The sequence below is a fragment of the Alligator mississippiensis genome, chromosome 12 (assembly GCF_030867095.1).
Source record: "Alligator mississippiensis isolate rAllMis1 chromosome 12, rAllMis1, whole genome shotgun sequence".
Taxonomy (NCBI): domain Eukaryota; kingdom Metazoa; phylum Chordata; order Crocodylia; family Alligatoridae; genus Alligator; species Alligator mississippiensis.
Genome location: NC_081835.1, coordinates 32,162,715 through 32,189,835, shown reverse-complemented (window position 1 = coordinate 32,189,835; position 27,121 = coordinate 32,162,715). Strand labels below are relative to the sequence as shown.

The 27,121-nt window shown below is 48.9% G+C and overlaps 1 protein-coding gene and 1 long non-coding RNA gene across 7 annotated transcripts in view; one reads left to right on the top strand and one right to left on the bottom strand.

The window, feature by feature from the left end:
* Window positions 1-9,950, bottom strand: part of TAMM41 (TAM41 mitochondrial translocator assembly and maintenance homolog) — a 60,566-nt gene extending 50,616 nt beyond the window's left edge. For 2 of the 5 annotated variants that reach the window (XM_019496004.2, XM_019495961.2), the window contains exons 1-2: window positions 9,789-9,948; window positions 8,114-8,293 (exon numbers count right to left, since the gene is read on the bottom strand). In XM_019496004.2, the coding sequence (XP_019351549.1) occupies window positions 8,114-8,293; window positions 9,789-9,917 (309 nt within the window). In that variant the 5' untranslated portion in view covers window positions 9,918-9,948. The other 3 variants (XM_019496058.2, XM_059715936.1, XM_019496095.2) reach the window with 3 other exon arrangements.
* LOC109285328 (uncharacterized) overlaps window positions 8,996-27,121 on the top strand; it is a 34,797-nt gene continuing 16,671 nt past the window's right edge. Inside the window, exon 1 of one of the 2 annotated variants that reach the window (XR_009456088.1) lies at window positions 8,996-9,192. This is a non-coding gene — a long non-coding RNA (uncharacterized LOC109285328). Of the gene's footprint in view, window positions 9,193-9,940; window positions 10,171-27,121 lie in introns of those variants that run through there. The other variant, XR_009456087.1, reaches the window with a different exon arrangement.

The following is a 27,121-nucleotide window of genomic DNA, read 5'->3' as shown; positions in this document are numbered from 1 at the left end:
CTCAGAGGTAGGGAAGGACACTGCGCTGGCTAGGTCATAAGCTACACTTTGTGCCAGAAAAAGGCTGCAAGAAAGTTCCTGTTTCCACTATTTAGTTTGTTCTCCCAAGACAATCTACTTGTAACCCTGTATTACCTAGAACAGGAAAATCCATTAGAACTCCAAAGGGAATAAAGTTTTCAGCCTTCTTCAAAATGCCCACCCCCAAATAATTTAGCCTGCTGACATCTTGTGTTCTCAGAGAAGGAGATTCCTACTTATCTGCAATCCCTCCTAGGCCGAGTAGAGAGAAAAGATGGACAATATGCTGCTAACATGTTCTTTCTAGAATCAAAGTTAGAACAGTTAATTCTAGGATCAATACATATGAAGAAGAAAAAAAGATAAATCTCAAACTAGAGCCAGCTTAGATGGCCCTGACCCTGGTAGAGGTCAAGGCCCAGAAAAAAAAAATCCAGGGAAAAAAAGATCTCTCCCCTCGTTCCCCTCCCCCCCGCCGAGGACTTTTGTTTTTTTCTGAAAATGTGGAAAAAGTTGAAATTTTTTGAAAAAAATAAAAAAAACCCCTCTTATGTAATATTTTCTTTTTGAACGATGAATAAAATGTTTAAGACAAGGTGTTCATATATTGCTACCCTTTAGTGCCCCAAAATGTTTTCTAATAGCTATGTAATAGGAATAATTTTATGTAAGACTATCTACAGTACCAGATCATTACAATTCCTGTACACCACAGACAAGCAGTACAATACAACTCTGAAATGCAAGAGAAAGATGTATTTCTGCCCCCCAGGGGGCATTGCCATTTTCAAAGATTCAGTGCCTTCTTTGCTTGTGGACTTCCTCTACTGCTGACTTTTGATCTAAAGGTTGGTGGATCTGCTCCTGTCCTCTTGACTAGGCCTCAAAGGGCTGGGAGTGGACACTGGCAACAGCATCCATTCGTTCCGGTAGAGATCAGAAAGAAGGAGCTTATTGTCCTACTTGCTCTAAAGCCTCAGGAGAGGAGACAGAGCAAGTCTAAAGGATTTGGAGTTGAAAGGAACCTGCCTCTTCCTGGCCCTTGCGACCTTGAGATCCACAGAATTACAGAAGCAGCACAAAGGAGCTGAAAGAAAGTATACTTCTTTATTGAAAAGGTAAAGGTTTAAATTTCTCTGAATTCAGTACATTAAACTATATTTTAGCTGATTTAATATATTTTCATAACCTATGTAATTCATAATTGAATTCCTATTAATCTGATGTTTTGTGAGAAATCACCCAACCTCAGCAGTGAGGTAAGACCTGCAGGGCAGGGAAGCTGTTCACAGTTAACTCTGAGGAGGCCTCTCCTCCATCCATTACTAAATTTTTACATGCTGCAGCTTAGTGTTCATCTATCTATATGCAAGCTAGCCACTAAATTACATTTTTCTTTTTTCTTCCTCAGAAAAATGGTGCAACCAACTTCTAGCACATGGAAGCATTTCCATACTGCAAGTTATTCTGAGGGAAAAAAAAGTGATTTGCAAATACTGTCAAATGAAACGTGCATTTCCAAATGCTATTAGGATGACCAAACACATCCTTGTATGTAAGAAGTGTCCTGCAGACATTAAAAAATCCTTCATGGGTGTAGGTGAGGAGGAGGTAGATCATGATGACCGTACAAGTAGCTCTTTCCAACGTTCTCAATCCGCAAGTCCTCCTACTGCTTCTTCTATAACATCAGCATCACAAGGGTTGCCCAATGAACATCCTCAAGTAACCAACTATTGCAACCAACTGTACACAAAAGACTCTCAATAGCTTCATTTGAAGACAAGATGACACCTGAAGGTCAAGAAAAAATTGTCCAAGCTCTTGCAAGAGCAATATATTCTTTCAATAACTGAGAGTACATACTGGCAGGAAGCTTTTAAATTACCAAGACCATCATACCATTTGCCCAGCAGACATTCTTTGAGCATGTAACATGAAAACAGCACGGGAGATCATTCTAATATTATAAAAGCCTTAGTCCGTCTGTCCATAATGCTTTATTCATACTCTGATTGGCTGACTAAAACAGCCAATTAGAGTGCAAATACAGCACTGGGACAGGAGGTGGTGGTGCAGTGGAGTGCCACCATGATGGTGGGGACACAGGGGACAGAGCTGGGGGGTAAGGGGGGAGGCGAAGGCAATGGAGCAGACGGAATGGGGGGGGAAACGAGGTCACCAGAGCTGGCTTTACCCCCCTCCCCTTCTCCCTGGAGGTGGTAGCGAAGGTGCAGGGAGGGGGGGAGCGGGGTCAGGACGCCACAGTGCGGGGGGCGGGGGGGGCCCACTGGCGTTGGCCTTGACCAACCCCTCCCCACTTCTGTTGTCACCATGGCAGTGGTGGGGGGAGGAGTGGCCCTGACGGGAGGGGAGAGGAGAGGGGCAGGCATGCCGTGGCAGGGAGGAACGAGTGGGCCTGGGCCTGACACAGGGTGGCTGGGGGGTGGGGCACAGGGCTCCATCCCTGCCCACTCCCCGCCGTCATTCTTGATGGGGAATTGGCTATTAATGAATAAATTTCCACATATTACTGCAACAGGATGTACATCCCATGGGCTAAACTTGCTTCTTAATGACATCATGAAGTTGGACACTCTGCAGAAGATCTACAGAAGAGCAAAAGAAGTTATAAAACATAAAAAGCTACTCATATTGTAGCTGCAGTCTTTAAGAAAAAGCAGGAAGAAAAGAATGCAAAGAATACAGTAGTGACACTCAAACTCTACAGTCAAACTAGATGGGGTGAAGTGGTGATCTTATTTGAAAATCTACTAAAAAAAAAAACCAAAACAAAACAAAAAACACGAAGAAGCTCTTCAAGAAACAGTAATAACTGAGGATCTTAAAGTACCCAGAAATGTAAGGAACACTTGATGATTCCTCTTGCTTCTCTTCTGCTTCAGATTCCTTCATCTTCTGCAGCACGTGAAAAAAACTGGTCTGTTTAGAAATACATCAAATCAAGAACTAAACTAACATGTGAAAGAGTAGAGAAGCTTGTCTCAATCCAGGCAAACTTTCAGTTTTCAGAAGTCCGTGAAGATGATAAAAATGAAGGATCAGAAGAATCACAAACTGCTGATAGTGATAGCTCAGAAAATGAGACTGCTTAGACAACGTTTCATATAGCAAAATTTGTATTCAATGAGTCTTGAGGGGGTTTTTTTCCCCCCCCTCAGCATTTTTTCTAAAAATGAGCGCTTTCTGTATCTGCTCGACACTGTGGTGGAGACTAGGTCAAGGATATATAATAACTTTCTTTGTTTTACTATAATGTTGATGGTTTCTTCTATTTTCAACTTTAATTTTTGCCTGCTTCTCACAAACTGGCAAAACCTAAGAGATACAAGGTTCCTTAGAGTTCAGCAGCTTGTAGCTCCATTTGTAACAAAAATTAAAAGCATTTTAAAGTAAATTCACATAGTAAATTTGTAATGATTGTCTGAATAAACTATACTTTTAAATTTAATAAATATACCAAACACGATAATTTTATGATCCAACCAAGTTATACATAATGCATTTTATGTTCTTAAAGTAGCAACGTGAATTTAGATTTGTAAGGGGTGCTAAGAAAATAAGTATTGCATATATTTCAATTCTCCCCCCATTTTTTTTTTTTTATTATTTGGAAAAAAAAAAGTTGCTTTCCGTGGCCTCAAAATTTCTGAAATTTTACATCTCTAGACCCCGGAGAAAACTGAGTGATAGATTATTTAAAAAAAAAAAAAAAGAACTAAAAGTTGTTGTCAGTGCAATTGTGGCTCACAAGTGTCACAACCCAAAGTTGTGATTTTTGTTTTGTGTGTGCTTTGGCACTGCTAAATTATTTTCCCGCTAAATTGCAGCTTCTTTGCACGGTGGAGTTTTCTGCTGCAGAAGAGAATCCTGGTGCAACGGAGAATTTCCCGCCAATTTGTAGCTTTCTTTGCATGGTGCATTTCTTTTGCATCTAAGAAATGCTCGGTGCAAAGAGTTCCCGCCATTTGTATGAAAATTCGAGCCACATTATTGGTTCACGTTAAATTATGCATACGTGGCGGCTAGCGATTGGCTTGCTAGCCGTATAAAGAGCTTGAGTGGTTTCCGCCCAAGTTGGAGGACTCCACGAACACCAGGAGGAGGAGACTTCACGCTGTGTGAAGATCTCTAAGAGCTGCGGATCCTTACGGACCCAGCGTATTTCTTAAAAGGCAACAGGGGCCTGACCAGCCTCTAGCCTCTCCCCGTCGCCGATAGATTCCTAGACGTATCCCTTCCTGTACGAGAAACAGATGAACCCACGGAGCTTCAACAACTCCGTGGGAGAGAACGAACCTGTTGTAGTCCTCTAAAGAGGATTTAAGCGGAGCTGTACCTGGAAAACTGTCCAGCCTACACCACAACCACCTTTGGTGTAAGTAAACAATCTTTAAATCAACCATTACGCATCCATAACTAATTCCAGCTCGCCCCCGGTCTTCTCCGACCCCGCATGCCCGGGCTGCTGGCCACAGCCCACGTGCACAAAAGGGCCCGGATTGCTCCCGGCCCGCACAACAAGTACCAGAAAACAGTTATGTTATACTCAATTCTCCTAGAGATGAATTGTTCTCTCCATGGCTTTTTTCTAACATAAAAGTACCTTTATGCCTTAAAGTTTAAGGTTTCTTTTTTGTTTAAAAAACCCCTAAAACTGCTACTTTCCATTGCCAACACACTTAAATTAAATAAACTACAAACTATTTTCATACAAAGTGTCTAAGTTCCACTTGGTCAAACCAACTGACTCCAGAATGGTTGGACAAGACAAGAATGGAGACTGAAATATACTTGTGTACTACACATGCACCTCCCTGCCCCTACCGGACCAAAATCAGCCCTCTAGTAGCCATACCTAAAGCAGCAATTGAGCTGGTTCAGGATAAATGAGCTGTTGTGCAGTCTGTAGTATCGTGATGAGGCTTGTGGCATGGAAAAAAGACACTTCATTTATAAGAACTTATATAAAAGAACTAGGGGTGCACCGATAGAGATTTTGGGGGTCGATAGCTAATTTTTGAGGCAGCATATTGGCCAATAGCAATCAGATTTCCGATACAGCTGCGTGCAGCTGGTAAGTCTGTTATAGTGGAAGGGGAGAGGAGGGGCATGGGGGGAGGCAGATCAAGGCCCCCCAAGGTGAGGGAGGGAGTAGGGTTGGGGCAGGGCACGGGACAGAGCCGTAGCTCATCCGGGGGGCATGGGGAGGGTGGCTCCTGCTGCTGCATGCACCCCGGGAGGGTGGTGTGTGCCCCCAGATCTGCATGGGGCATGCTGTAGCTGTAGGTTGGGGCCAGGGCTGCGCTAGGCAGCAGCGCTGGAAAGGGGGATACAGATGGGGCGGGGGGGAGGGGACGGACGGGACACTGCAGCCACCCCAAAGCCTCCCTTCCCAGCACCCCTACCTGCTCTGAGTGCAGCTCTGACCCCGGCCTGCAGTGGCAGCCCCCCTCACCCCCACCCATGCAGATCCATGGAGCACCCTCCCATGCCTTTTCGGGGGGCACACAGCAGCAGAAGTTGACCTCCCCTCCCCGCACCCTCTGGACAAATGGCAGCTACGTCCTGTCCCAGCTGGGTGGAACCTGCCCCAGGCGCTCCCTCACCATGGGGTGCATTGATCTCCTCCCCACTACCCTTCCAGCACAACAGACTTACCAGCTGTATGCAGCTCTCCAAGCTGCTGGGCTGCACTCCTTGCTGCCCGAGTGCTGTGCTGCGGCTGCAGGCATGCACTGGCATTTATCAGCCAAATCAAGCCAATTTTCAATACAAATTTCTTTATATTGGTGCCAATCTGACAGAGGTGCACCAATACATTGGTTCACTTCTATAAAGAACAGTAAAAAAGTAAGTCTTTCTACTAACCCTGCAAGAGTCTGGGGCCTAGTCTTGTTGCTGTTCTGCTGCCTTACCCAAACTGTCTCCTGGAATGCCACACTTCCTGGACACAGTCTGCTTACAGACAAAAAAAGAAACAGACAAACCCGGCACTTTACTTTCAACTTGGTGCACCCCTGCACTGAGCCCAGCGGATGCCCAAAAGAGGCACTGTGTTAGTATGACCTGAGTCGCCCAACCTCTGTATAGACCGCACGCTTCAATGGGGCGCTTTGGCACTTTTACCTAATAGTTGACTGAATCAGCTTCAGATAAAAGCGCCAAAGCCCCACTGAAGCCCCCAATCTATACAGATGCTGGAGAGCGAGGCTGAACTAATGGGCTTCATCTCTCAGTAAAGCACCGTTTTATTTTGTTTTTTCATGTTTGTCAGTAGCCTCGGTATTCTAGGAGGGCTAGAGCTTTGTCTCAGTCAGCCATGACTCTCAAAAAATGGGTTTTCTTTTCCATATATTCTGCCATCCAAAAACCAAGTGCATGTATCATTGGGAGGTGTGATAAGCAAGAAAATGCAGCAACTGCTTTACTGCAACAGAGGAAAAAAAATCAAAAGGGAAGGGTAGGAATCATAACTTTATCAAAGGCTTGATTCTACTCTGAGTTCAAATATTTAAAACCCATTTAAGGTTGAAAGGACATGGATCATGCTGTAAATTCTTATCTTACCCAAGTCCCTTAAACTCACAAGTACATTAAGAATGCCTATATCTGCCTCCCTACCCCCAGATTAGGAGGTGGCTTTCTGATGTAAAACCATTTATACCTTGCTCAATCTGGGACTTCAAACCCAATTTTCCTTTGTAAATTTGTAGATGGCAGAAAACATAGCTTTTCTGCATCCTTAATTACATCTTCTGCTTTCAGTAAAAAGATGAAATTTTATTTTCTTGTAGTTATAAGTTGAGAGTGTCTCAAACTCAGTATTGAGGAGATAAGAAGTAAACATACACATGCATCCCTCAACACAAAAACCTTGAAAGCCGGTGTGTAGGAAAAGAAAATACCACTTCTATGATTTTTTAATTACAGCCAATACTCATAGAAGAGAGCACTAGAAGTTAAATAATACAGATGCCAATTACAAGTGGTCAGGTCTAATTTTTTTCATATTGGTATCCATATAAATGGAAACAATTATCTACCCTGTTCTGTGAATTGGTCATTCACTGAATTCAGGTCTGTCTTTCTGTTCTGTAAGTGGCAATATAATACTTGTCCTGCCATAATGAACTGAAATATAAATCCAGTTATTAGTCTGTAACATTTTCACATTATTTATAAGACTTGTGATTTAAAAAAAAACCCAACAAAACATTGCCTCCTGTTTGCCAACCAACAATTCACACATTACTTGGTAGAACAGCTTCAGACACTGATTAAGCATACTGGGTGCATCTACACGTGCTTTAAAGCAACTCAATAAAAACTCTGGAGCAGTTCGCACCCAAGTTAACTGCTCCCAGGCACAGTGTCTACACATGTGCCTGGGGCTGCAGCAATTAGAGCTAGGGCAGAGCAGCCCTGGGCTGTCAGGGAGCACAGAGGGTCAGCTCCAGGCAGAAGAATTGGAATTCAGAGGGGCTGTCCCCCAGCTGGCTGAACTGACAGGGTGCAATTTGCACCCAGCGGTCACCATCCACATGGGCATTTGATTGCAGTTAATCACTATGCCGTAAGATAGTATTGTCTTATGATGGAGTTAATTAATTTACTGTGCTCCAATACTGGAACACGTGCGGATGGTGAAGCTTTACTGAGTAGCTAATTAGTTAACTCCACAGTGAAGTGCACATGTAGATGCGCTCACTAGTGCCGCTGATGTCCCAGGAGACCCCCAGGACCCCAGACAAATGCTGGCCCCAAACTCCCCTACTCCACTTGGGTCACTGCCGCATACCAGAGCGTGCATGCCTGGGGACAAACGTGTGCCGCTGCTATCTGTTCCACAGGAAACATGTGCCCCGGCATGTGAGCTGAAGTGCCCACTATGTGCAAACAAGGGTTTTATGTAAGCTTGTAAACATCAGCCAAAAATCAATTACATCTTCAGTTAACATTTACATCATAATTTCTATTTTTTCCAAAGAAAACTGACCTTGACTTAGTAAATCCAATACTCTACAATACAAATATCTAAATTATCCCACTCCCAGGCTGTTATACTTACCCTACCATGAAAAGGCACTAAAGTGTTGTAGTAAATTCCAGCTCCATAGTTCTGTATATTACTTATTTGTTTTGGCCCCAAGAATTTTAGGAAAGAATAATGACTCTTATTCTTTAACAAGTTCATCATGTGCCAAGTCACAGAATCATCCACAGCAAACACAAAGTCCAACATATCGTTCTACAAAATAAAGAAAAAAAAATATTGTTACACAGTTTAAGAAGCCACCTATAGACACTATAGTTAACTGATGCATGCAGCCAGGGAACTACTATCCCTTCCATGCTTAAAAAAAAGGAAGAACCTAATCAGCTTAAGTCTGCCACTCTTAGACAAGTTGCAGTCTTGACACTTGTGAACTTTTTTCATTTGGATTTCTCAATATCTATAAAAAACCCCATACAATAGAACTCTTGGTGCAGTTACTTTGAAGTTGCACTAGAGAGGAACTGAATTTTTACCGGTATCAGTGGTTTCTTTCAACAAAAAAAGTGATGCAAAATAACAGTTTGAACCGAAATCCAAATACAAGACACTTAACTTACAAAACCTTCATAGACTATCAAAATATCTGCTTAAGCGCCCTGAACTGGACAGTTGATAAATGCATACAACACATAAACACATACTGGCAAAACATTTAGAGCTCCTCTGAAAGTTAAGAGCTCTTCTCTTTCTGTTTGTCATTTCTAAAGTGATTTTTGCTAAAATGTCCGACTGAAGAGCACCCTGTTCAAAATCAATTACAAGCATCTATCCCGCCCCTTTGCAACATGTTAAGCAACTAAAAAAACAAATCTTGTTTTTGTTTCCTCTGAGCTTTGGTTCAGTTTGGCTGGAAACATGGCTGTTCAGTGGAGACAAGCTGCAACTAGGAAAGAAATTATTCCATTTGACAATTTTAAACACAGAAAATAAAAGCCATTTCCAGATGCAGAAGTCCAATCGCCAGACACTTAGCAAATGCGCAGAACAGACTCAAAGGTGGGGCTGCAAAGCTCAGGATAGCTGCTGCTGGCCGGAGGCACTTGAGTCTGCATGTAGCCTCCCCCTAACTGTCATGGGTTCAAGCCAGTGAGGTAGGTCAATAATTTCCTACCAAAATACTGTTAAGAGGTATTTAGACTATGGGACGGACTACACCTAACTGCCAAGCTCTCTCCGGTTAGGACAGTGCTTCCCAGCTCTTCGTTTTCACACGCGTTTTTGACCACGGAAAAAAAACTGTAGAGTAAGTCTGCGGTAGGGCGGGCCGGGCGCTGCGGGCTCGTGCCCGCAACTCTGGCTCAGCCCGTGGGGGCCGCGGCCACCCGCACCTTGGGGCCCGGAGAGCCAACACACGCAGCGCGGGTCAAACTTTCCTGCGCGGAAGTTCCGCGGGCAGCACTTCCCCGCGCTGGCGCCGCCACTTTCCCCGCCTCGCCCCCGGCCCGTCCCCCTGAGCGGCTCCGAGAAGCTGCAGGAGCAAGGTCCGGCCCGGACAGCAGAGTTGGGCCGCGCCGCCTCAGCGGGCTCCAGTCTCGGGGGTGGCCGCCCCGGGCCCGCGGCGGCCTTGGTCCCCCTCACCGGGCTCCTGGCGGCTCACCCGGCGCCTCCCTGCCTCGGGGACCGCAGCCGCCCCAGTGAGGCCGAGCCGGGCCGCAGGCGCTGCCCGAGGCGCGCGGAACCCGCTTACCGCGCTGAGCCCAGCGGCCGCCCCCGCCTGGCGGAAGACGCCGGAGCCATAAGCGAAGGCCAGGCTGAGCTCTTGCGGGAAGTGCGCCAGGATGCGGCGGAGCTGCACCGCCGAGCCAGGCAGCGCCATGAAGGCGGGCTACCCCGGCCCTAGCCCCGCCTCCCACCGGCGCCCAACTCAGGTCGCCAGGCCCACAGCGCCCCCTGCGCCGGGCGGGGAGCCGTGAGGTGTGGCGGCCCTTGAGCGCTTCCCGCCCTTGCGTGGTGCAGGAGGTGCCAGTCCCGGCCCCACCCCGCTGCAGCTGTGGCGGGAGGCGCGACCGGGCTTCGTGCTAGAGCGGCTCTGGGGATTTCTGCAGGGAACCGCTCCAGTTCTCCGGCTGGTGAGACGTGCGGGGTCGGGGCCGAGTCGCTGCTGTCTGGTGGGGCCAGGACCCCTTGGCCTTTCCTGTGGGCTCCAGCCCAAGCTTTGGGAATGTAGGATGGGAGCTACCCCTGAGTCTGTGCTGGCCCAGGCCGCCGCCCCACTGGGGAACTAGTTTGGTTTTTCCCCCAAGTGAAAGCAAACGGGAAGCCTGGTAGCGCCTGCCCAGCTCAGAAACCTTACGAAGGAAGGATATGGGCCTGATCTGGTCCAACACGTTACTCAACAAAACTCCGTAAAAAAATCGTCAATCCTGTGGCAGATAAAAATAGTTACCGTTTGAGTTTATAATGTCAAGTTATTCAAGGTAGCCCAGCCTCGACCCGGTCGGGTGCAGCTCCAACCTGGCCCCATAGGTGGCAAGGAGGCCCAATCCATGAGGGGAGGGGGCCATGCTCCAGCCCCAGCCCATGGTCTGATGGGTGGGCAAAATGCGGCTCGTGGGCTGGATGTGGCCCGCCAGGCTATTCCTGCCTGCAGGGCCCCTTGAAAATTTAGAAAATTAATATTTATCTACCCCTGGCTGCCTGTCATGCGACCCTCAATGGCTTGCCAAAACTCAGTAAGTGGCCCTCTGCCCAAAATAATTGCCTGCTCCTGGGCTAGGACCTAGACACAGGGAAGGGAGCAAGACCCAGCTCTGACCAGCTGTGTGGGGCTTGGGGTTTGGAAATTTGGCAACCGGAGAGGGTGGTAGTCTCTCCTGCTCACTGTCACTGTTTTCCTGCTGCCAAATTTCTCAACCCGTGGAGAGCCCCATGGGCCAGATGCCATGGCTCCAAGGGTTGCACGTGGCCTGCTTACTGATTTCAGTGTCAGAAGTCTACCTTACACTTATTAGTAGCTTTTGTCTAGGTAACTCCATCTTGTAAGTTGGGAACCAAATATTTAGCTCTCGTAAAAAAACCCAAAAACTAAACATTGTTTTAAAAAAAAAAGACTAAATATTGTAAACATTTAGCTGTTGGAAAAAGACTCAACTAATCTTTTCTGCCCAATTTGACTTCACTTTGCAGTCTCAGACCTACTTTGGATAAGTCTGAGCTTTGGTCTTTGTCTCTCTGACTTTCCTATGGTGAGATCACTAAAGATGAATATACCTCCTCTGCTCGTGCTTGTAGGGAGGCAGTTAGACGGGCCAAAGCTACCATGGAGCAGAGGATGGCAACCCAAGTAAAAGACAACAAGAAATTGTTTTTTAGATATATTGGGAGTAAAAGGAAGGCCCAGGGAGGAATAGGACCCCTGCTAAATGGGCAGAAACAATTGGTGACAGACAGGGGGGACAAGGCTGAACTCCTCAACGAGTTCTTTGCCTCAGTGTTCCTAAGTGAGGGGCACGACAAGTCTCTCACTGGGGTTGTAGAGAGGCAGCAGCAAGGCGCCAGACTTCCATATGTAGATCCTGAGGTGGTGCAGAGTCACTTGGAAGAACTGGATGCCTTTAAGTCGGCAGGCCTGGATGAGCTCCATCCGAGGGAGCTGAAGGCACTGGCCGACATCATTGCAGAGCCACTGGCGGGAATATTCGAATGCTCGTGGTGCACGGGCCAAGTCCCAGAGGACTGGAAAAGGGCTAACGTGGTCCCCATTTTCAAAAAGGGGAGGAAGGAGGACCCGGGCAACTATAGGCCAGTCAGTCTCACCTCCATCCTTGGTAAAGTCTTTGAAAAAATTATTAAGGCTCACATTTGTGAGAGCCCAGCAGGGCAAATTATGCTGAGGGGAAACCAGCACGGGTTTGTGGCGGGCAGATCGTGCCTGACCAATCTAGTCTCTTTCTATGACCAGGTTACGAAACGCCTGGACACAGGAGGAGGGGTGGATGTCGTATAGTTAGACTTCAGGAAGGCCTTCGATACGGTATCCCACCCCATACTGGTGAACAAGTTAAGAGGCTGTGATGTGGATGACTACACAGTCCGGTGGGTGGCAAACTGGCTAGAGGGTCGCACCCAAAGAGTCGTGGTGGATGGGTCGGTCTCTACCTGGAAGAGTGTGGGCAGTGGGGTCCCGCAGGGCTCGGTCCTTGGACCGATACTTTTTAATGTCTTCATCAGTGACTTGGACGAGGGAGTCAAATGTACTCTGTCCATGTTTGCAGATGACACAAAGCTATGGGGAGAAGTGGACACGCCGGAGGGCAGGGAACAGCTGCAGGCAGACCTGGATAGGTTGGACAAGTGGGCAGAAAACAACAGAATGGAGTTCAACAAGGAGAAATGCAAAGTGCTGCACCTAGGGAGGAAAAATGTCCAGCACACCTACAGCCTAGGGAATGACCTGCTGGGTGGCACAGAGGTGGAAAGGGATCTTGGAGTCCTAGTGGACTCCAAGATGAACATGAGCTGGCAGTGTGACGAAGCCATCAGAAAAGCCAATGGCACTTTATCGTGCATCAGCAGATACATGATGAATAGGTCCAGGGAGGTGATACTTCCCCTCTATAGGGCGCTGGTTAGACCGCAGTTGGAGTACTGCGTGCAATTCTGGGCGCCACACTTCAAGAAGGATGCGGATAACCTGGAGAGGGTCCAGAGAAGGGCAACTCGTATGGTCAAGGGCCTGCAGACCAAGCCCTATGAGGAGAGACTAGAGAAACTGGACCTTTTCAGCCTCCGCAAGAGAAGGTTGAGAGGCGACCTTGTGGCTGCCTTTAAGTTCATCACGGAGGCACAGAAGGGAATTGGTGAGTATTTATTCACCAAGGCGCCCCCGGGGGTCACAAGAAACAATGGCCACAAGCTAGCAGAGAGCAGATTTAGATTGGACATTAGGAAGAACTTCTTCACAGTTCGAGTGGCCAAGGTCTGGAACGGGCTCCCAAGGGAGGTGGTGCTCTCCCCTACCCTGGGGGTCTTCAAGAGGAGGTTAGACGAGTATCTAGCTGGGGTCATCTAGACCCAGCACTCTTTCCTGCTTATGCAGGGGGTCGGACTCGATGATCTATTGAGGTCCCTTCCGACCCTAACATCTATGAATCTATGAATCTAAAGAAACTTGCTTTAATGTACTTGCTTTTTAAAGCTTTTTCACCTAGAATCTTGACAGTGCTGGATTCTCTGGTGTTAGAGGCAGAATTAGAGAGAGATCTTTTTTTCATTATATTATCCAGTCTGATAAAGCATCTTAAGAATTTATCTTTAGCACCTTTCCATTCAAATGAATTGTAATATCTACTGCAGTATGTCATGCCCTGCCACATGGAATAAAAGTCAGTGCTTAAGTGACAAGGTTCCTTGGGTGAATCTGATATCTTTTATTAGACCAACCCAAATAGTTGGAGAATAGTTATTAAGCAAGCTTTCGGGTTCAAAAACCCTTCGTCAGGCTAAGGAAGTTTCAGCAGTTGGTGTATGCTCTTCCTGGATGGAATGAAAAGTAAAGAAGCCAGAGGCTGGGCTGGGGAGTCATTTGTCAGGCAGATTAATAATGTGTCATAAATCCCATGTCTATATTTAGTCCATGATTTTTAGTATCCAGGAGGTTGATGAAGTGGAGTTCATAGGCTCGTCTCTGGGGAGCGTTGTGTAAGTTTCCTTTGAGGATCAGGACTGAGAGATTGGAGAGAGAGTGGTTTTCTTGTGAGAAATGTGCCCCCACAGGTAATTGGGTATTTCTGTCTTTGATAGATTTCCTGTGTGCGTTCATTCTGGTGCGCAGTTGCTGTTTGGTCTCTCCTACATATTTTCCATCAGGGCATTTGGTGCATTGGATGAGGTATATTACATTTCTGCAGGTGCAGCTGTAGGATCCAGGAATGCTGGTGGCTCTGTTGTGGGGTGTAGTAATAGTGGGGGTGGTGGAGATGTGTTGGCAGGTTTTTCATTTCTTGTCATGGCATGGTCTGGATCCTTTTGGTGTGTTCTGGGCTTGAGGAAGTTTGCTTCTGGTGATGAGGTTAGCAAGGTTCGGTGCTTGTTTGAAGGCTAGGATGGGTGGCTCTGGGAAGATCTTTTTAAGAATAGTGCTTAAGTGAAGCTTTTTTTTTTTTTTCATTTGTGCCTCTGGCAGCTAAGCATGTGCTTTGAAGAGCTCCCGCATCACTGGAAAGATTTTCTCTAGAGCAAGTTGAGATATGGCTTTTATTTCTCATTGCTGTGTCATTCAGTAGTTACAGAGAACTCAGACGGTCAACAGAGGTTCCTGCATAGCATAACGGCTGGTTCCAGGTGACTCATGCAAGTACCTCTTAAAAGTACAGTTATCCACATCTTCCTTTCCCAGCTAAACGTAATGAAGAATTAATATAAATACAGAATTTCATACACTTATAACCAGTTTATTAACTCAGCTAACTGGCAGTACAGGCAGTCCTCCGACTTACGACACAATTGGCTCCCGAAAACCGCATCTTAAGTCGAAACGTAACTCAGAACCAATTTTCTCATAAGAAACAATGTTATAAATGGGGGATTGGTTCCTGAACCAAGGCCCAATACCCTATTTTCACTAAAAATACCCCAGAATTTTGTACTCGATCAATTATAGATGAGTAAGATAGCTACAGTAGTGTATTTATATTGTAAATAGCAGTAATATTGATTTGGAAGGACTTCTTTGAAGCAACTTTGCTGGACTTTTTGAAGGTTCTTGGTTGGACTTTTTGAAGGGTTCTTGGCTGGAGTCTTCTCAGGAGTCTTGGCTGCAGTTTTTTTCTTGTCTGCTTTCTTAAAGAAAGTGTCCAAGGAAGTTTGGACAGATGGTCTCGAGGGAGATGAGCACTGCAGTGAACTTGTTCGCTGGCATGGTATCACATCGGATCAAGCATTGTAAAGTCGAAACTGATGTCATAAAGTTGAAACCGTGTCAATTTATAAATGTTGTAAGTGAGAAACGTTGTAACTTGAAACATTGTAAGTTGAGGACTGCCTGTATTCAGTTAGTTTTTGAGATGTTATTTGCTGTTTTGAGGACTTGTACAACTCCTTTAAAACATCAGCACTAAATTTGTCAAAGAGTGGTAGTCCTTTAGTTCTGGTTGTCTCATGTCCTGCAGCTTAGTTTTCTCAGCCTGCTGTAATTATTCCCTGCCTGATATGATCTTGGGCAAAAAGAAACTCCTTAGTGCCTTTCTCTTCCAGCTTTCTAGGCTTTGGTGAAATTACAACCTAGTTCTCCACTATATGTGTTCACCTGGGGTGAAATCCTTGTGTACAGAGCTGCTTCTTTTAGGATCTTTTGGTGACTGACCAGTTTCCTTTTGTTAGATGCATACAGGGCATGTTTATATGAGACGCTTTATGGTGCAGTAGACTAATCTACTGCTCAGTAAAGCGTCACCGTCTACACAGGTGTACCATTTATTGCACAGTAAATTAGTCTAGTATGCAGTTAACTAACTACATAGTCAGAGACGATCTCATCAGGGTGCGGGGCCTGGGGCAAATCAGCCTGTGCGGGGCCCTGCCCCCGGATGCAAGGAAGCTGGCGGCAGATTTGGTGCGGGGGGAGAAAGAAAGGGCGCCAAGTGGGGAAACGCGAAGCTGGTGGCAATGCAGAGTTGCCGCGGCCACTCTAGCCGGCTCCACAGGGCCTCCCAAAGCATGGGACCCAGGGTGGTCACCCCAATTCATCCCCCCTCAGGGATGGCCCTGTGTGTAGTAGATACTGTGCAGTAAATAGTGCATGTGTAGATGCTGATTGGGAGCAAATTTGCTCCCAGTAAACCCCAACACCAGGGGCCCACAGGGGATGGGGAAACCCCCCCCCCCCCCCCCCCCCCCCCCCAGTCTTGGTGCCACTCAGCTCCTGGCTTCCCACAGGAGCCAAGCAGCACCGGTGTTGGGGAAAAATTGCACCTTTTAAACCAAATCTTGAAGCTGGCCTAAACAACCACTTCTCAGATTTCCCCTGAAAGGTAAGGTGGATCTTGACCCTGTCCGTATCTATCACTGGTTTAATTAATAATCACTAAGAGGGAGGCTTGTGGTACACGAATGAAACGGTTTATTAAAGAAACACAAAACGGCCACTACGATGTTAGTAATATATATAAAGGACAATGGTAACACCAGTAACAATCAACACTAAGTATTCCTAAGTCCTATAAATCCTATAACCTGAACAAAGGGACAGCAATTATGATTTATTGTACCACTGCCATCCTTGGCTCTGTCTGCCTCTTCAGACCCAGTGCCAGGGCTTACCTTACCCTATGACCGGTCACTGGTCTTACACAAGCGTATACAACAGAAAGGATAGCCCACAAAAATATCCCTTCCCAAGGTATGGGGGATACTCACCAACTACTCAGTGAGGCCACTACCAAAGCCCTTATGCACCCGACAGGAAATTGTCAGGGAGCCAACCTCTGACTGAGTATAGCAGTGTATTGAGGGGTGGTCTCTGATTGCTCCAGGAATCCTTGCTCCTTGCAAAGGGCCCAGATTCTGTGGAAGATCTATACCCACTCACACAAGCTATCACTCTCTCTTGGTCCCCTCAATCACTGTCTCTCTATCAAATCAGTCCTTACAGGCCCTCAGGCATTCCTACACAATCTCTCTCACAAGTGTACCCACACAGAACACCAGCCACACATGCATACATACATACGTACATACATCAAGCCCCTCCCTCACAGAAACCTTTTAAAGGGCTGGTGCACACAGCACTTTGGATGATGTACTCATCCCCAAAATGTGCACACTGCACTCTATCCATTATACCTAAGGGGTGTCGTATGGAAAATTATAAAACCGAGGACCAGAATGACATCATTCGTCCTACTTACAGTCTCACCTGTGAATGGCCTTACCAACTTGAACTGTCCTGGTCCCATAACCTAACCTGAGCCAGCCACGAGCATCTTAATTTGCTCTCAACACCGGGGCTAGGGAGCTCTGCTTCCCCACCCAGCCAGCCCCTGGCTGAAGCAGGACAGCTCCTGGCCAGCCTCTAGCTGCTCAGGGAAATCCCTGACCAGCTAGGGGCCGGCTGGCAGCTGCCCAGAAGCAGGACAGTTCCCAACCAGACCCTGGCTGCACAGGGAAGCCCTGCTGGGGCTGTCCCCATGTACATGTGGTGGGAAAGCTCTGCAGTGGCAGCTGTCTCACAGCCTTGTGCACATCAGGACCCCTTTGGATGTGCACAGGGGCAGAAGACAGCTGCTGCTGCAGCTGGCAGAGCTCTCCTGCCCCCATGCTTACTGGGACTGGCCCCTGTACTCTTTGCCAGCCCCTGAGCTAGCACCCTGGGGGAGCCTGGAGCTCCCCCTGATTGCTGCAGGGGGCCAGAGAAGAGTAGGAGCAGATTTGCTCCAAACAGGGAGCACGTGTAAACTTGCTCCCAGGGAAGGCTTACTGTGCAGTAAGCCTTTATAGCATTAAGAATGGAGATGCAACCAGTGTGTCATTTTCATGAAACAGTGGCAACTCTTGGAACCTATAAGCATGCCACGTTTTTTGTGTTGTCTTTTGTTTCTGTTTCTAGTACTTTAGATTTTCTTTCATGGTCACTATGAGAGTGAAAGAATTATACAGTACTAAGTACACAACCCCTCTGTGTTCACTGTATAGTAGACATCTAAATTCCCTTCAACCTCCTTCATTTCCTAGGGCACTGGACAAATTTACCACCCTCCTGCCAGGGTTTTCAATAGGACAGTCTGTTACAGTCAACTAGTCCCTGCCCCTGTTCACATAGAGTTCTCACTCTAACAGAACAATCCCTTTGGGCCTCAGATACCACACATACTCCAGCCTTGTCGTTAGCAGAATTTACTCCCCTCACCTCAGTGGTACACTGAACATGGTTGCCAGCAACCACCACCTGCAGCATTCAGGCCTGGGTCCAGTGTGAGATGCACGGGTGTAAGCCTGTTGTGCTCCTGTGAGTCCAGGGACCCCCCCAAGTGACCCCAGGATTCCCAGCGAGCCCTGGTCTGCCTGCAGGTAAGCAGGGGTCTGTGGTGGGTGGGACATAGCTTAGCTCAGCTGTGGGGGGCAGCTGAGTAGAGCTGAGGAGGGTCACGCCCCCCGCCAGCTCCTACTTGGCCCAGTCCCCCAGGGATCCATGCAACTGGAGCTGCCAGCATATGAGACAGAGTAGGGGGGGCACTTGTCCCTTCCTTCGGTGGGGGAGAGGGACCCCCCTGGCCCCCAAAAGTGGCGTGGTGCTGGCGGGCCCTCCTCCACATCCACACAGTTTAAAAAGGGCCCAGCAGTGGCAGAAGCCACATTCAGACCCTGGCTCTGGTGTGAGACACATGGGTGTAAGCCCATTGTACCCCCGTGAGCCCAGGGACACCTCAAGTGACCCCAGGACCCCCAACTAGCCCCAGCTTGCCTGCAGGTAAGCGGGGGCCTGTGGTGAGTGGGAGGTAGCGTAGCTCAGCTGCGGGGAGGCAGCTGAGTGGGGCTGAGGAGGGTCACTCCCTCCCCCCCCAGCTCCTACTTTGCCCAGCCCCCCAGGGAGCCATGCGACTGGAGCCTCATGAACAGGATGCGCAAACAGGTGCACTTCTGGGCCCGGCACACAAGTTTAGCTGGGGAGTTTGCACTGGAGGGTGAGCGGGAGGGCCCAAGGCCCTGCCAGTGAGCCCTAGGGAAACTAGTCCCATCAGTAGCTGTCAGTAGCCAGACTACCAGCCACATGATGTGGATGGGCACACTGCACATTGATGGTCCCCTCGGAGTCTGTGGCCTCCCCCTCTGGCACCTCAGAGGCCTTCAACCAGATGGAACCCATGGTTCTAGGCTCCACGCATATGGAGCCTCTGGCTCTCAGCTGCGGGTGCTGCCTGGTACGTTTCCAGGCTCATGGAACCGGGAGCATGGCCACCTCCCCTTGTGAGGTTTGCTCCACTTTGGAGTCTCTGGGGTGCCAGATAGAGGAGCTCCAGGCTGCAGTCCAGAGACTGTGTGCCATCAGGGATGACGAGCGGGAGATAGACTCCTGCTGCCAGGGCCTTCATCCCCTGGAGGCAGAGGTTAGACCAAGGTCACCTTCCAGGACAAGGGAGGATTCGGGGATCTCCCATACTGTTCAGCCAGGGTGTTGGACCAAGGTGGTCAAGGGCCCCAAGGCTTGCTGCACCAAGGTCCCCTCCCCTCTGGGGCTTTGCAAGAGGTACGAACTTCTTGCAGCCCCAGTAGAGCCTGCAGAGATGCCAGCTCCTGCAGGCAAGGGAGGATCACCCATCCCTACTCTCCCTAAGACGAAATGCAGAGTGGTCGTCGTGGGAAGCTCCCGACTGAGGGGGACTGAGGGGGCTATCTGCTGCCCCGACCCCTTAGCCCGAGAGGTCTGCTACTTCCAGGGGGCCTGTATCTGGGACATAGCGGAGAGGATCCCAAAGATTATCTGGCCCTCTAACCACTACCTTCTGCTCCTTATCCATGTGGGCACAAACAACACGGCTTGGAGCAGTCCCAACCAGGTCATGAGAGACTAAAGGGCTCTGGGAGTGGGGGTTGGGGGTGCAGGTGATCTTTTCCTCACTTCTCCCGGTTGTGGGCCATGGGCTGAGGAGGGAGAGACAGATTGAGGTAGTCAACCAAAGACTGCGGCACTAGTGTCATCATGAAGGCTTTGGCTTCCACAATCACAGTCCGCTTTTTGGTTGGAGAGGCAGTGGGCTGCTGGGAAGAGATGGCTTCCACCTCACCCACACCTACCCCAGCCCCAGAGCGATCTGTAGGTAAGGCAAGGGCCCCCAGTGACAGACTTATGTGCCTGTACACCAACGCCAAGAGCTTGGGTAACAAACAGGAGGAACTGGTCCTCCTGCTAAACAAAAAGGATTATGATCTCATAGGTATAACAGAGACCTGGTGGGACTCCACCTATGACTGGGTCACAGGTATAGATGGCTATACTTTGTACAGAAGAGATTGTGTGCAAAAAGGGCAGGCGGGTAGCTTTCTATGTCTAGGAAAGCTATGCGTCCCTGCAAGCTGACATTGGCACCCAGGGTGGATGATTGGAGACTCTCTAGGTCAAAATCTGTGGCAAACAAAGCACAGGGGACACAATGGTGGGAGTCTACTACAGACCTCCGAGCCAGGATCAAGAGCTGGACCATGAATTCGCCAGGGAACTGCCTGAGGCTGCACGCTTCCGGTTCATGGTTGTCATGGGAGATTTCAATTACCCTGACATCTTATCGGAAGAGCACTCGGCCATATCCAAATGGTCGCAAAGCTTCCTCGTGCATGTGTGAGAGGGGCAGAGAAAACCCCCCTAAGGGGTCCCAGACCCCCACCCCATGCACCCCAGGACTCACCTTAGGGATTCTGGAGAGTGGCAGCTGGGAGGAAGCATGAGCGGCGGCCCCACAGTTCTAGAGCTGCCTGCAGCTGAGGATCAGTGAGGGAAGGGGACAGAGCCTCCAGAAACCACAGGCTGCTCAAATGGCAGCTAGAAAAACAGCTGAGAGGTGGCAAACGACAGAAGAAGAGGACACTGACCCAGAAACGGGGGAAAAGAAGAGGAGGACACCGACCCAGAGATGCTGGGAAAAAGGAGGGTGCTGACCCAGAGACGCTGCTGGAGGAAGAAGAGAGCACCGATCCAGGGATGCCGGCAGAGGGAAGAATGAATGGCAACCCAGAGACGCAGGCATCCAGGAGAAAGATTACTCAGCTGCAGGCAAGAAAGGGGAAGCCGAGGGCCCTGGCAGAGGAGGCGGGAGGCACCGGCAGGAGCAGGTACTCTGCACAGGGGGGCACAGGGTGGGGGGCACGAGCACCAGCATGGGAACCACACACTCTTCGTAGCCGGGGAAAACCAGGAGCGACTCCAGGTTAGCCGGGGGCCAGTACCAGCCAAACTGAGGTGCTGGACCAGGGTGGGACACGGGACGGAAGTCCACCCCCATAGTCACCTGGGGCGCAAGGACATGTGGGTCCCTCGTCTACTCCTTCAAGTTTCTCCTTTACCATGAACTCTGAAAAGGGCACTGGGTGGCGAGATCCCAGGGAGTACCCTCCGGTGAAAATCTAGGTGTTGAGTTTTGTTGAAAGCCCTAGCTAGCCCAAGACAGGGCCAGCTTGGATACACTGGTCGGCCTGAAGCCAAGGAACCAGCTACAGTGAAGGGCAGACCGACCAGGAAGGCCCAACCCAAAATAGAGGCGGGCAAGCCGGGCGAGGAGGAAAAGCCATCCAAGGGGACACCGACTGAAGATAATATTCATCCTGGCCATGGATGTGGTAAGGGTGGGGTAAAGGAGAGGTTTGGAGCCCCACGAAGAAAGAACCAGGGACTGAGGCGTCTTCATCCTTGGGCGGGGGCCACCTGATGGGAACTGCCTCCCCAACTAGAACATCAAAGTCATGGCAGACAAGTAAGGGCAGCACCCATGCCACCCAGGTGGCATCCGAGCTTGAACCCCACCCTGATGTTGCTTGGGGGCAAGGCGCCCAGTAAGAGAAGGCTGAGGCCGTACAACACTTTCCAGCGACAGTGCAGTTGAGCTCTATCTGACTCAAGAAGTCTGGACCAACGAGAGGCAAAGCGCTACTCGACCTGGTACTGGCAATGGTGGATGATTTAATCAGCGAACTAATGATCAAAGGGAAGCTGGGAGATAGCGACCATGAGCTGATCACCTTCACCATCTGCCGTAAGGCTGGCAAGTCAATCAGCAAAGCAAAAGCCCTAGATTTCAGGAAAGCTGACTTTGACAAGCTCAGGAGGCTTGTTGGCAAGGCCCTAAGGGACCACGACCGAAAGGGGGGGGAGTTCAGGAAGAGTGGTTGCTCCTCAAGGAAGAAATCCTGGAAGCTCAAGCAATGTTTATCCCATCTCAGAGGAAAGGCAGGAAAAGGGCACAGCAGCCCCCTTGGCTCTGCAGGGAACTAGTGGACGTCCTGCATCTAAAAAGAAAGACCTATAAAGAATGGAAGGCTGGATCCACCCCAAAGGAGGAGTACTCTGCAGTGGTCCAGACCCTCCTAAAGAGGGGAAACTGCCGGGGAAAGAGCCCTAGCAGGGAATAAGGAGCCCAGCTGTGGGTTGCCAGGGCAACCAGGAGGTCAGCTGACTGGAAAGGGCAGGGCCTGGCTCCTATATAAATCACAGGCAGGAGGCCAGAGGCAGTTCCCTGCCAGCAGCCTAGAAGGAAGGAGATCTCTGCTGCAGAAGAGAGGAGAAGCCTGCTGCAGGAGCAGCACATGACATGGCTGTGGGATGACGAACCCTGGTAGGCAGAGTGTGATTATAGCCAGGTGGCTTATATTTAAGTTATAGCCAAGAGGCTCGAGTTTGTGTTGCTGTTTGTTACACCGGTGGTTTGGGTGAGGCTATTAGGGGTTGGAGGAGGCCTCCTAGGGGACCCACAGTAGAGTGGGGACCCCAGCACCAGTGAGGGCACAGCATCTGGGGTACATAGACCCCGGCCCCAGAGAGGGGCAGTTGAGAAGCCCCTGTGTGGGTGTGGTGAGCCCCGGAGGAGGGGGTAGCAGTGCGGTCAGCCCCAGAGAAGGGGGAAGCATTGTGGTGAACCCTGGAGAAGGGGACAGCCTTACTGAGGAGGCCCTGAGAGAAGGGCAGCATTGTAGAAGAGCCCCGAGAGAGGGCGGCTTTACTGAGGAGGCCCCAGAGGAGGGTGGCTTTACTGTAGAAGAGCCCGAGTGCCAGAGAGGGCAAGGAGAGAGAGACAGGGCTGTGGAGAGCCCTAGTGCCAGAGAGTGAGTGGAGACAGAGAGAGACTGAACAATGTCTATTCCAGCTGTGAGGCTTGGGGTGTGGTAAAAGGGGTGGTTGGAGCCACGCATAGCCCCTAAGGCTAGGGTGCCCCTGAAGTACCCACTGTAGAGCGGGACCCACGAAGAGTCCGGGAGTTCACGGGGCCAGAAGTAACCATGTCCAAGGAGACGTAAGGCAGCCTCCCTAACATACGTGAACATCAAAGACGTGGCGGGAAAGAATCTGAGGGTGTCCTTGGGCCAACTTGGCATGGGAAGGGAGCTTTGAGGAGATCACGGCCCTCCTGCAGGACCCCGCCTGTGACAGGAACGAACCAGGAAAGCCAAGGCTGTGACTGAACTCCAACTGGCTACACGTATTAAGGACAGTAAAAAGTCTTTTTTTAGCTATGTGGGGAGCCGGAGGAAAAGCAAGGGTAACATTGGACCCCTGCTAAACCATATGGATCAACTAACAACCGACACCCAGGAAAAAGCCAACCTGCTTAACGGGTATTTTGTGTTGTTTTTTGACCAGCCCCAAAGAATGGCCCTGCTCAGTATGGGACAGGACGGGACATCCAGAGCAAGGGAGAACTGTTACGCTTTATCAAAGTTGACCACATGAAGGTAACACCTTGAGAAGCTGGATACCTTCAAGTCAGCTGGCCCAGACAGCTTACACCCCAGGTTACTTAAGGAGCTGGCAAGCATCATAGCTCTGCCGCTAGCATGGATCTTTGAGAACTTGTGGCGCTCAGGCAGAGTGCCTGAAGATTGAAAGAAGTCCAATGTGGTGTCTATCTTCAAGAAAGGGAGGAAAGTATATCTGGGGAACTACAGGCCCATCAGCCTGACCTCTATCCAGGGAAGATCTTGGAAAAAATCATCAAAGAGACCATTCTTGACAAACTGGCTGACGGCAACATCCTGAGAGATAGCCAGCACAGGGTTGGTTGTGGGTAGGTCTTGCCTGACCAATCTCATTTCCTTCTATGACCAGGTGACAGATCACCTGGACAAGGGAGAAGAGATTGACATTATATATCTTGACTTTAAAAAAAGCTTTCAATCTGGTATCCCATGATCATCTCATAGGAAAACTGGCCAACTGTAGCCTCGGCTACATCATGGTCCACTGGCTGGGGAATTGGCTCCATGGTCGGACCCAGAGTGTGGTAGTTGACGGAAGTCAATCATCGTGGTGTGTCATGACCGGTTGGGTCCCCCAAAGCTCCATTCTTGGGCCTATTCTTTTCAAAAACTTCATTAATGATGTGGACATCTGTGAAAGAAATCAAACTTCACGTTGTGGTTGTATCAGAATTGGCAGAGTCATCTTGGTTTATTTAAAGCTATACAAGTGATCACAAGGAAGGTTCTCTAAGGAACTCTGACCTCTACAAGTTTACAAGCGTATTTATACTTTAGACAGCGAGAAAAGATGCAGGGTTCAGACAAAGCAACCTTGAGAGAAACAGGAAGAAGTTGATCATTTGTTTGTCACATGTAAGCAGTTTACTTTTTCAGCAAACACGTTGTGTTTTGGGAACAGCTATCAGTTTGGGGGTTTTTTTGATTCCTGGAAAGGAGGAGGTTAACATCTGCACACAGACAAAACAAGACATGAAGGTTTTTCCTTATCTTAGAACATTTTAAAACACATAGCATTAGCATCAACATCTTTTTCTCTTCTCTTTCTCTCTCTTCTTAGTCAAGTAAGAGGCCTGGTTAAGCTTATTTCCACACATTGGTGTCAGCAGTGGAGTAGCCAAGTTTGCTGATGACACCAAACTTTGGGGTAAAGTGCCCACACTCAAGGACAGAATGGTGATTCAGGCCAACATTGACAGGCTCAGAAAATGGGTGGACAAAAACCTGATGGCCTTCAACACCAAAAAATGCAAGAGGTACTCCACCTCGTGAAGAAAAACCCACAGCATGCTTATAGGCTCGGCAGTGCTCCGCTTGCTAGCACCATGGCCGAAAGGGACTTGGGGGTCATGATTGACCACAAGATGAATATGAGTCACCAATGTGATGTTGCAGCCAGCAAAGCAAGCAAAACTCTGGCTTGTATGCATAGATGCTTCTCTAACAAATCCCAGGATGTCATCCTCCCGCTGTACTTGGCCTTGGTGAGGCCGCAGCTGGAGTACTGCATTCGATTCTGGGCTCCACAATTTAAAAAGGATGTGGAGAAGCTTGAGAGAGTGCAGAGGAGAGCCAAGCACATGATCAGCAGTCAGGAAAACAGGCCTTATGACAAGAGGCTGAGAGCCATGGGACTCTTCAGCCTGGAAAAGTGCAGGCTCAGGGGGGACCTGGTGGCTGCCTAAAAGTATATAAGGGGTGTACATCAGGATCTGGGGGAACTCCTGTTCACCAGAATACCCCATGGGATGGCAAGGTCAAATGGTCACAAACTCCTCTAAGACCGTTTCAGACTGGACATAAGGAAGAACTTCTTTACTGTCCGAGCCCCCAAGGTCTGGAACAGACTGCTGCCAGAGGTGGTGGAAGAGTCAAATGAACGTTTATCTTGCTGGGATCTGGTGACCCTAGCTGATTTTCTGCCCCTAGAGCAGGGGGCTGTACTTGATGATCTTCCGAGATCCCTTCCAGCCCTAATGTCTATGAAATCTATTAAATTTCCCCACTGAGCAGGTTCAGGAGGGCCTTACTGACCTTCACAAGATAGGTGCATTTTGAAAAGTTCCCTCTGTGAAGAAATCCCCCTCTGTCTGTCCTTGTCTTGGGTCATTCCAGCTGTGCCCCTCTCTCTTTCACTTGCTTGCTATTTGGTTCAGGTTGGCTGATCAGGTGACCTAGCCAAATAAATTCCTGAGGGAAGCGGGGAGCGCTCTCTCTTCCTCTGGTGGCATTTTGGAAAAGCCACAAGCCCCCAGGTACTGCCTGGATGAATCCCTGTAAGTAAAGGACTGGAAACTAGCTAGTAGGTTAGAACTAAGTATAGATAGTAATGTCTTAAAAGGGTCACCCTACCCAATATCTGTAAAGGCTCAACTTATTTTGGTTTGCTCAAAGTGTATTCCAACTCCTTTGTTCTAACCACCCACATCAATAAAGGTATCAGGTTACAGTGTGCCTGACTGTGTAAGGGGCTGAGAAGAGGCATTTTTTGCTCCTGGCCCGGCCAGCAGAGCTTGGCTGTTTACGTTCCTTCAGTCATACCTGAGGTTACCCTGTGAGGCTTTGGGCTGAAAGAGGCACCCAGAAATATTGCCAGTGAGCAAAGCACTCCCAATGCTGGCAGGGTCTGTATACCCCAGGCTGTATAGAGCCCTAACAGATACCAGTGTCCAGGTGGTGGCAGCACTACCCGAGGCTTGCAGGTGTTTTCCAGGAAGGGGGCTGGCGTAGATTCCCCAGGGGAAACTCCTGAAGTGTGGTTTTGGGCTTGGCACAGTGGGGTGGGTGACTCTATGTAGTACCACCCCATACTGTGCCACCACACTCTCCTGCAATACAAGGGGGTTATGAGAGTACTCTCCACCCTGCATAATGTTCAGTCTGGATTGAGTGACTTGCTGCTACTCAGCAAATTCTAATTATTTTATCATGAGTTAATTTTGGGTTTTCCTTAAGTATCTCTGAACCTTTTTTGTCCTGGATCTGTAATGTCAGTGACTTCACCCCTCAAATAATGAGATTGGCTTTTCACTTGTCTGTGTTTTTACCTTATTTCTCCTCTCTCTTGTTAACAGTGCCTTGTATGTAACACAGTGTCTTGTTTAAAATATCTAATTTTTTATAGATTACAGTACTCAAATTTCAGTAATCCAGGTTCATAGTTCAACTCGTCTGCCCAAGTTAATTGAAAATTTAAACATACCAAGGGTATTTCACTCAGTAGATGCACCATATGGATAGTCTGTGTATATTTGAGGTACATGGGCAAAGTGTAGGTGCAGTTACACCTCTGCTCTCCCATAAAAGTGATGGAGAGCAGTGCACTCCCTTGAGGAGCCTCCACAGATAGTGGCCTGCCCCTTGGACAGGCATAAGAGAGCTGGGAGTTACTCTGTAACTAGGGGTATGGTTCAGGGCCTGGAGCCCAGCTAAAGGGTTTTAGAGGGTAATCACCAGGGATCCGGGTTTTCCGTTTCCCATGAAAAAACAGAGAAAACCACGGACTCCCTGTTTTTATAGGAGAAAACGTGGATTTCTCTTTTTAGCAGAGACGTCCACGGATTCTCTGCTTTTGCAAAGAGCTCTTGCAGGCTGGCACAGCTCCAGCCTGCAAGAGCCAATTGC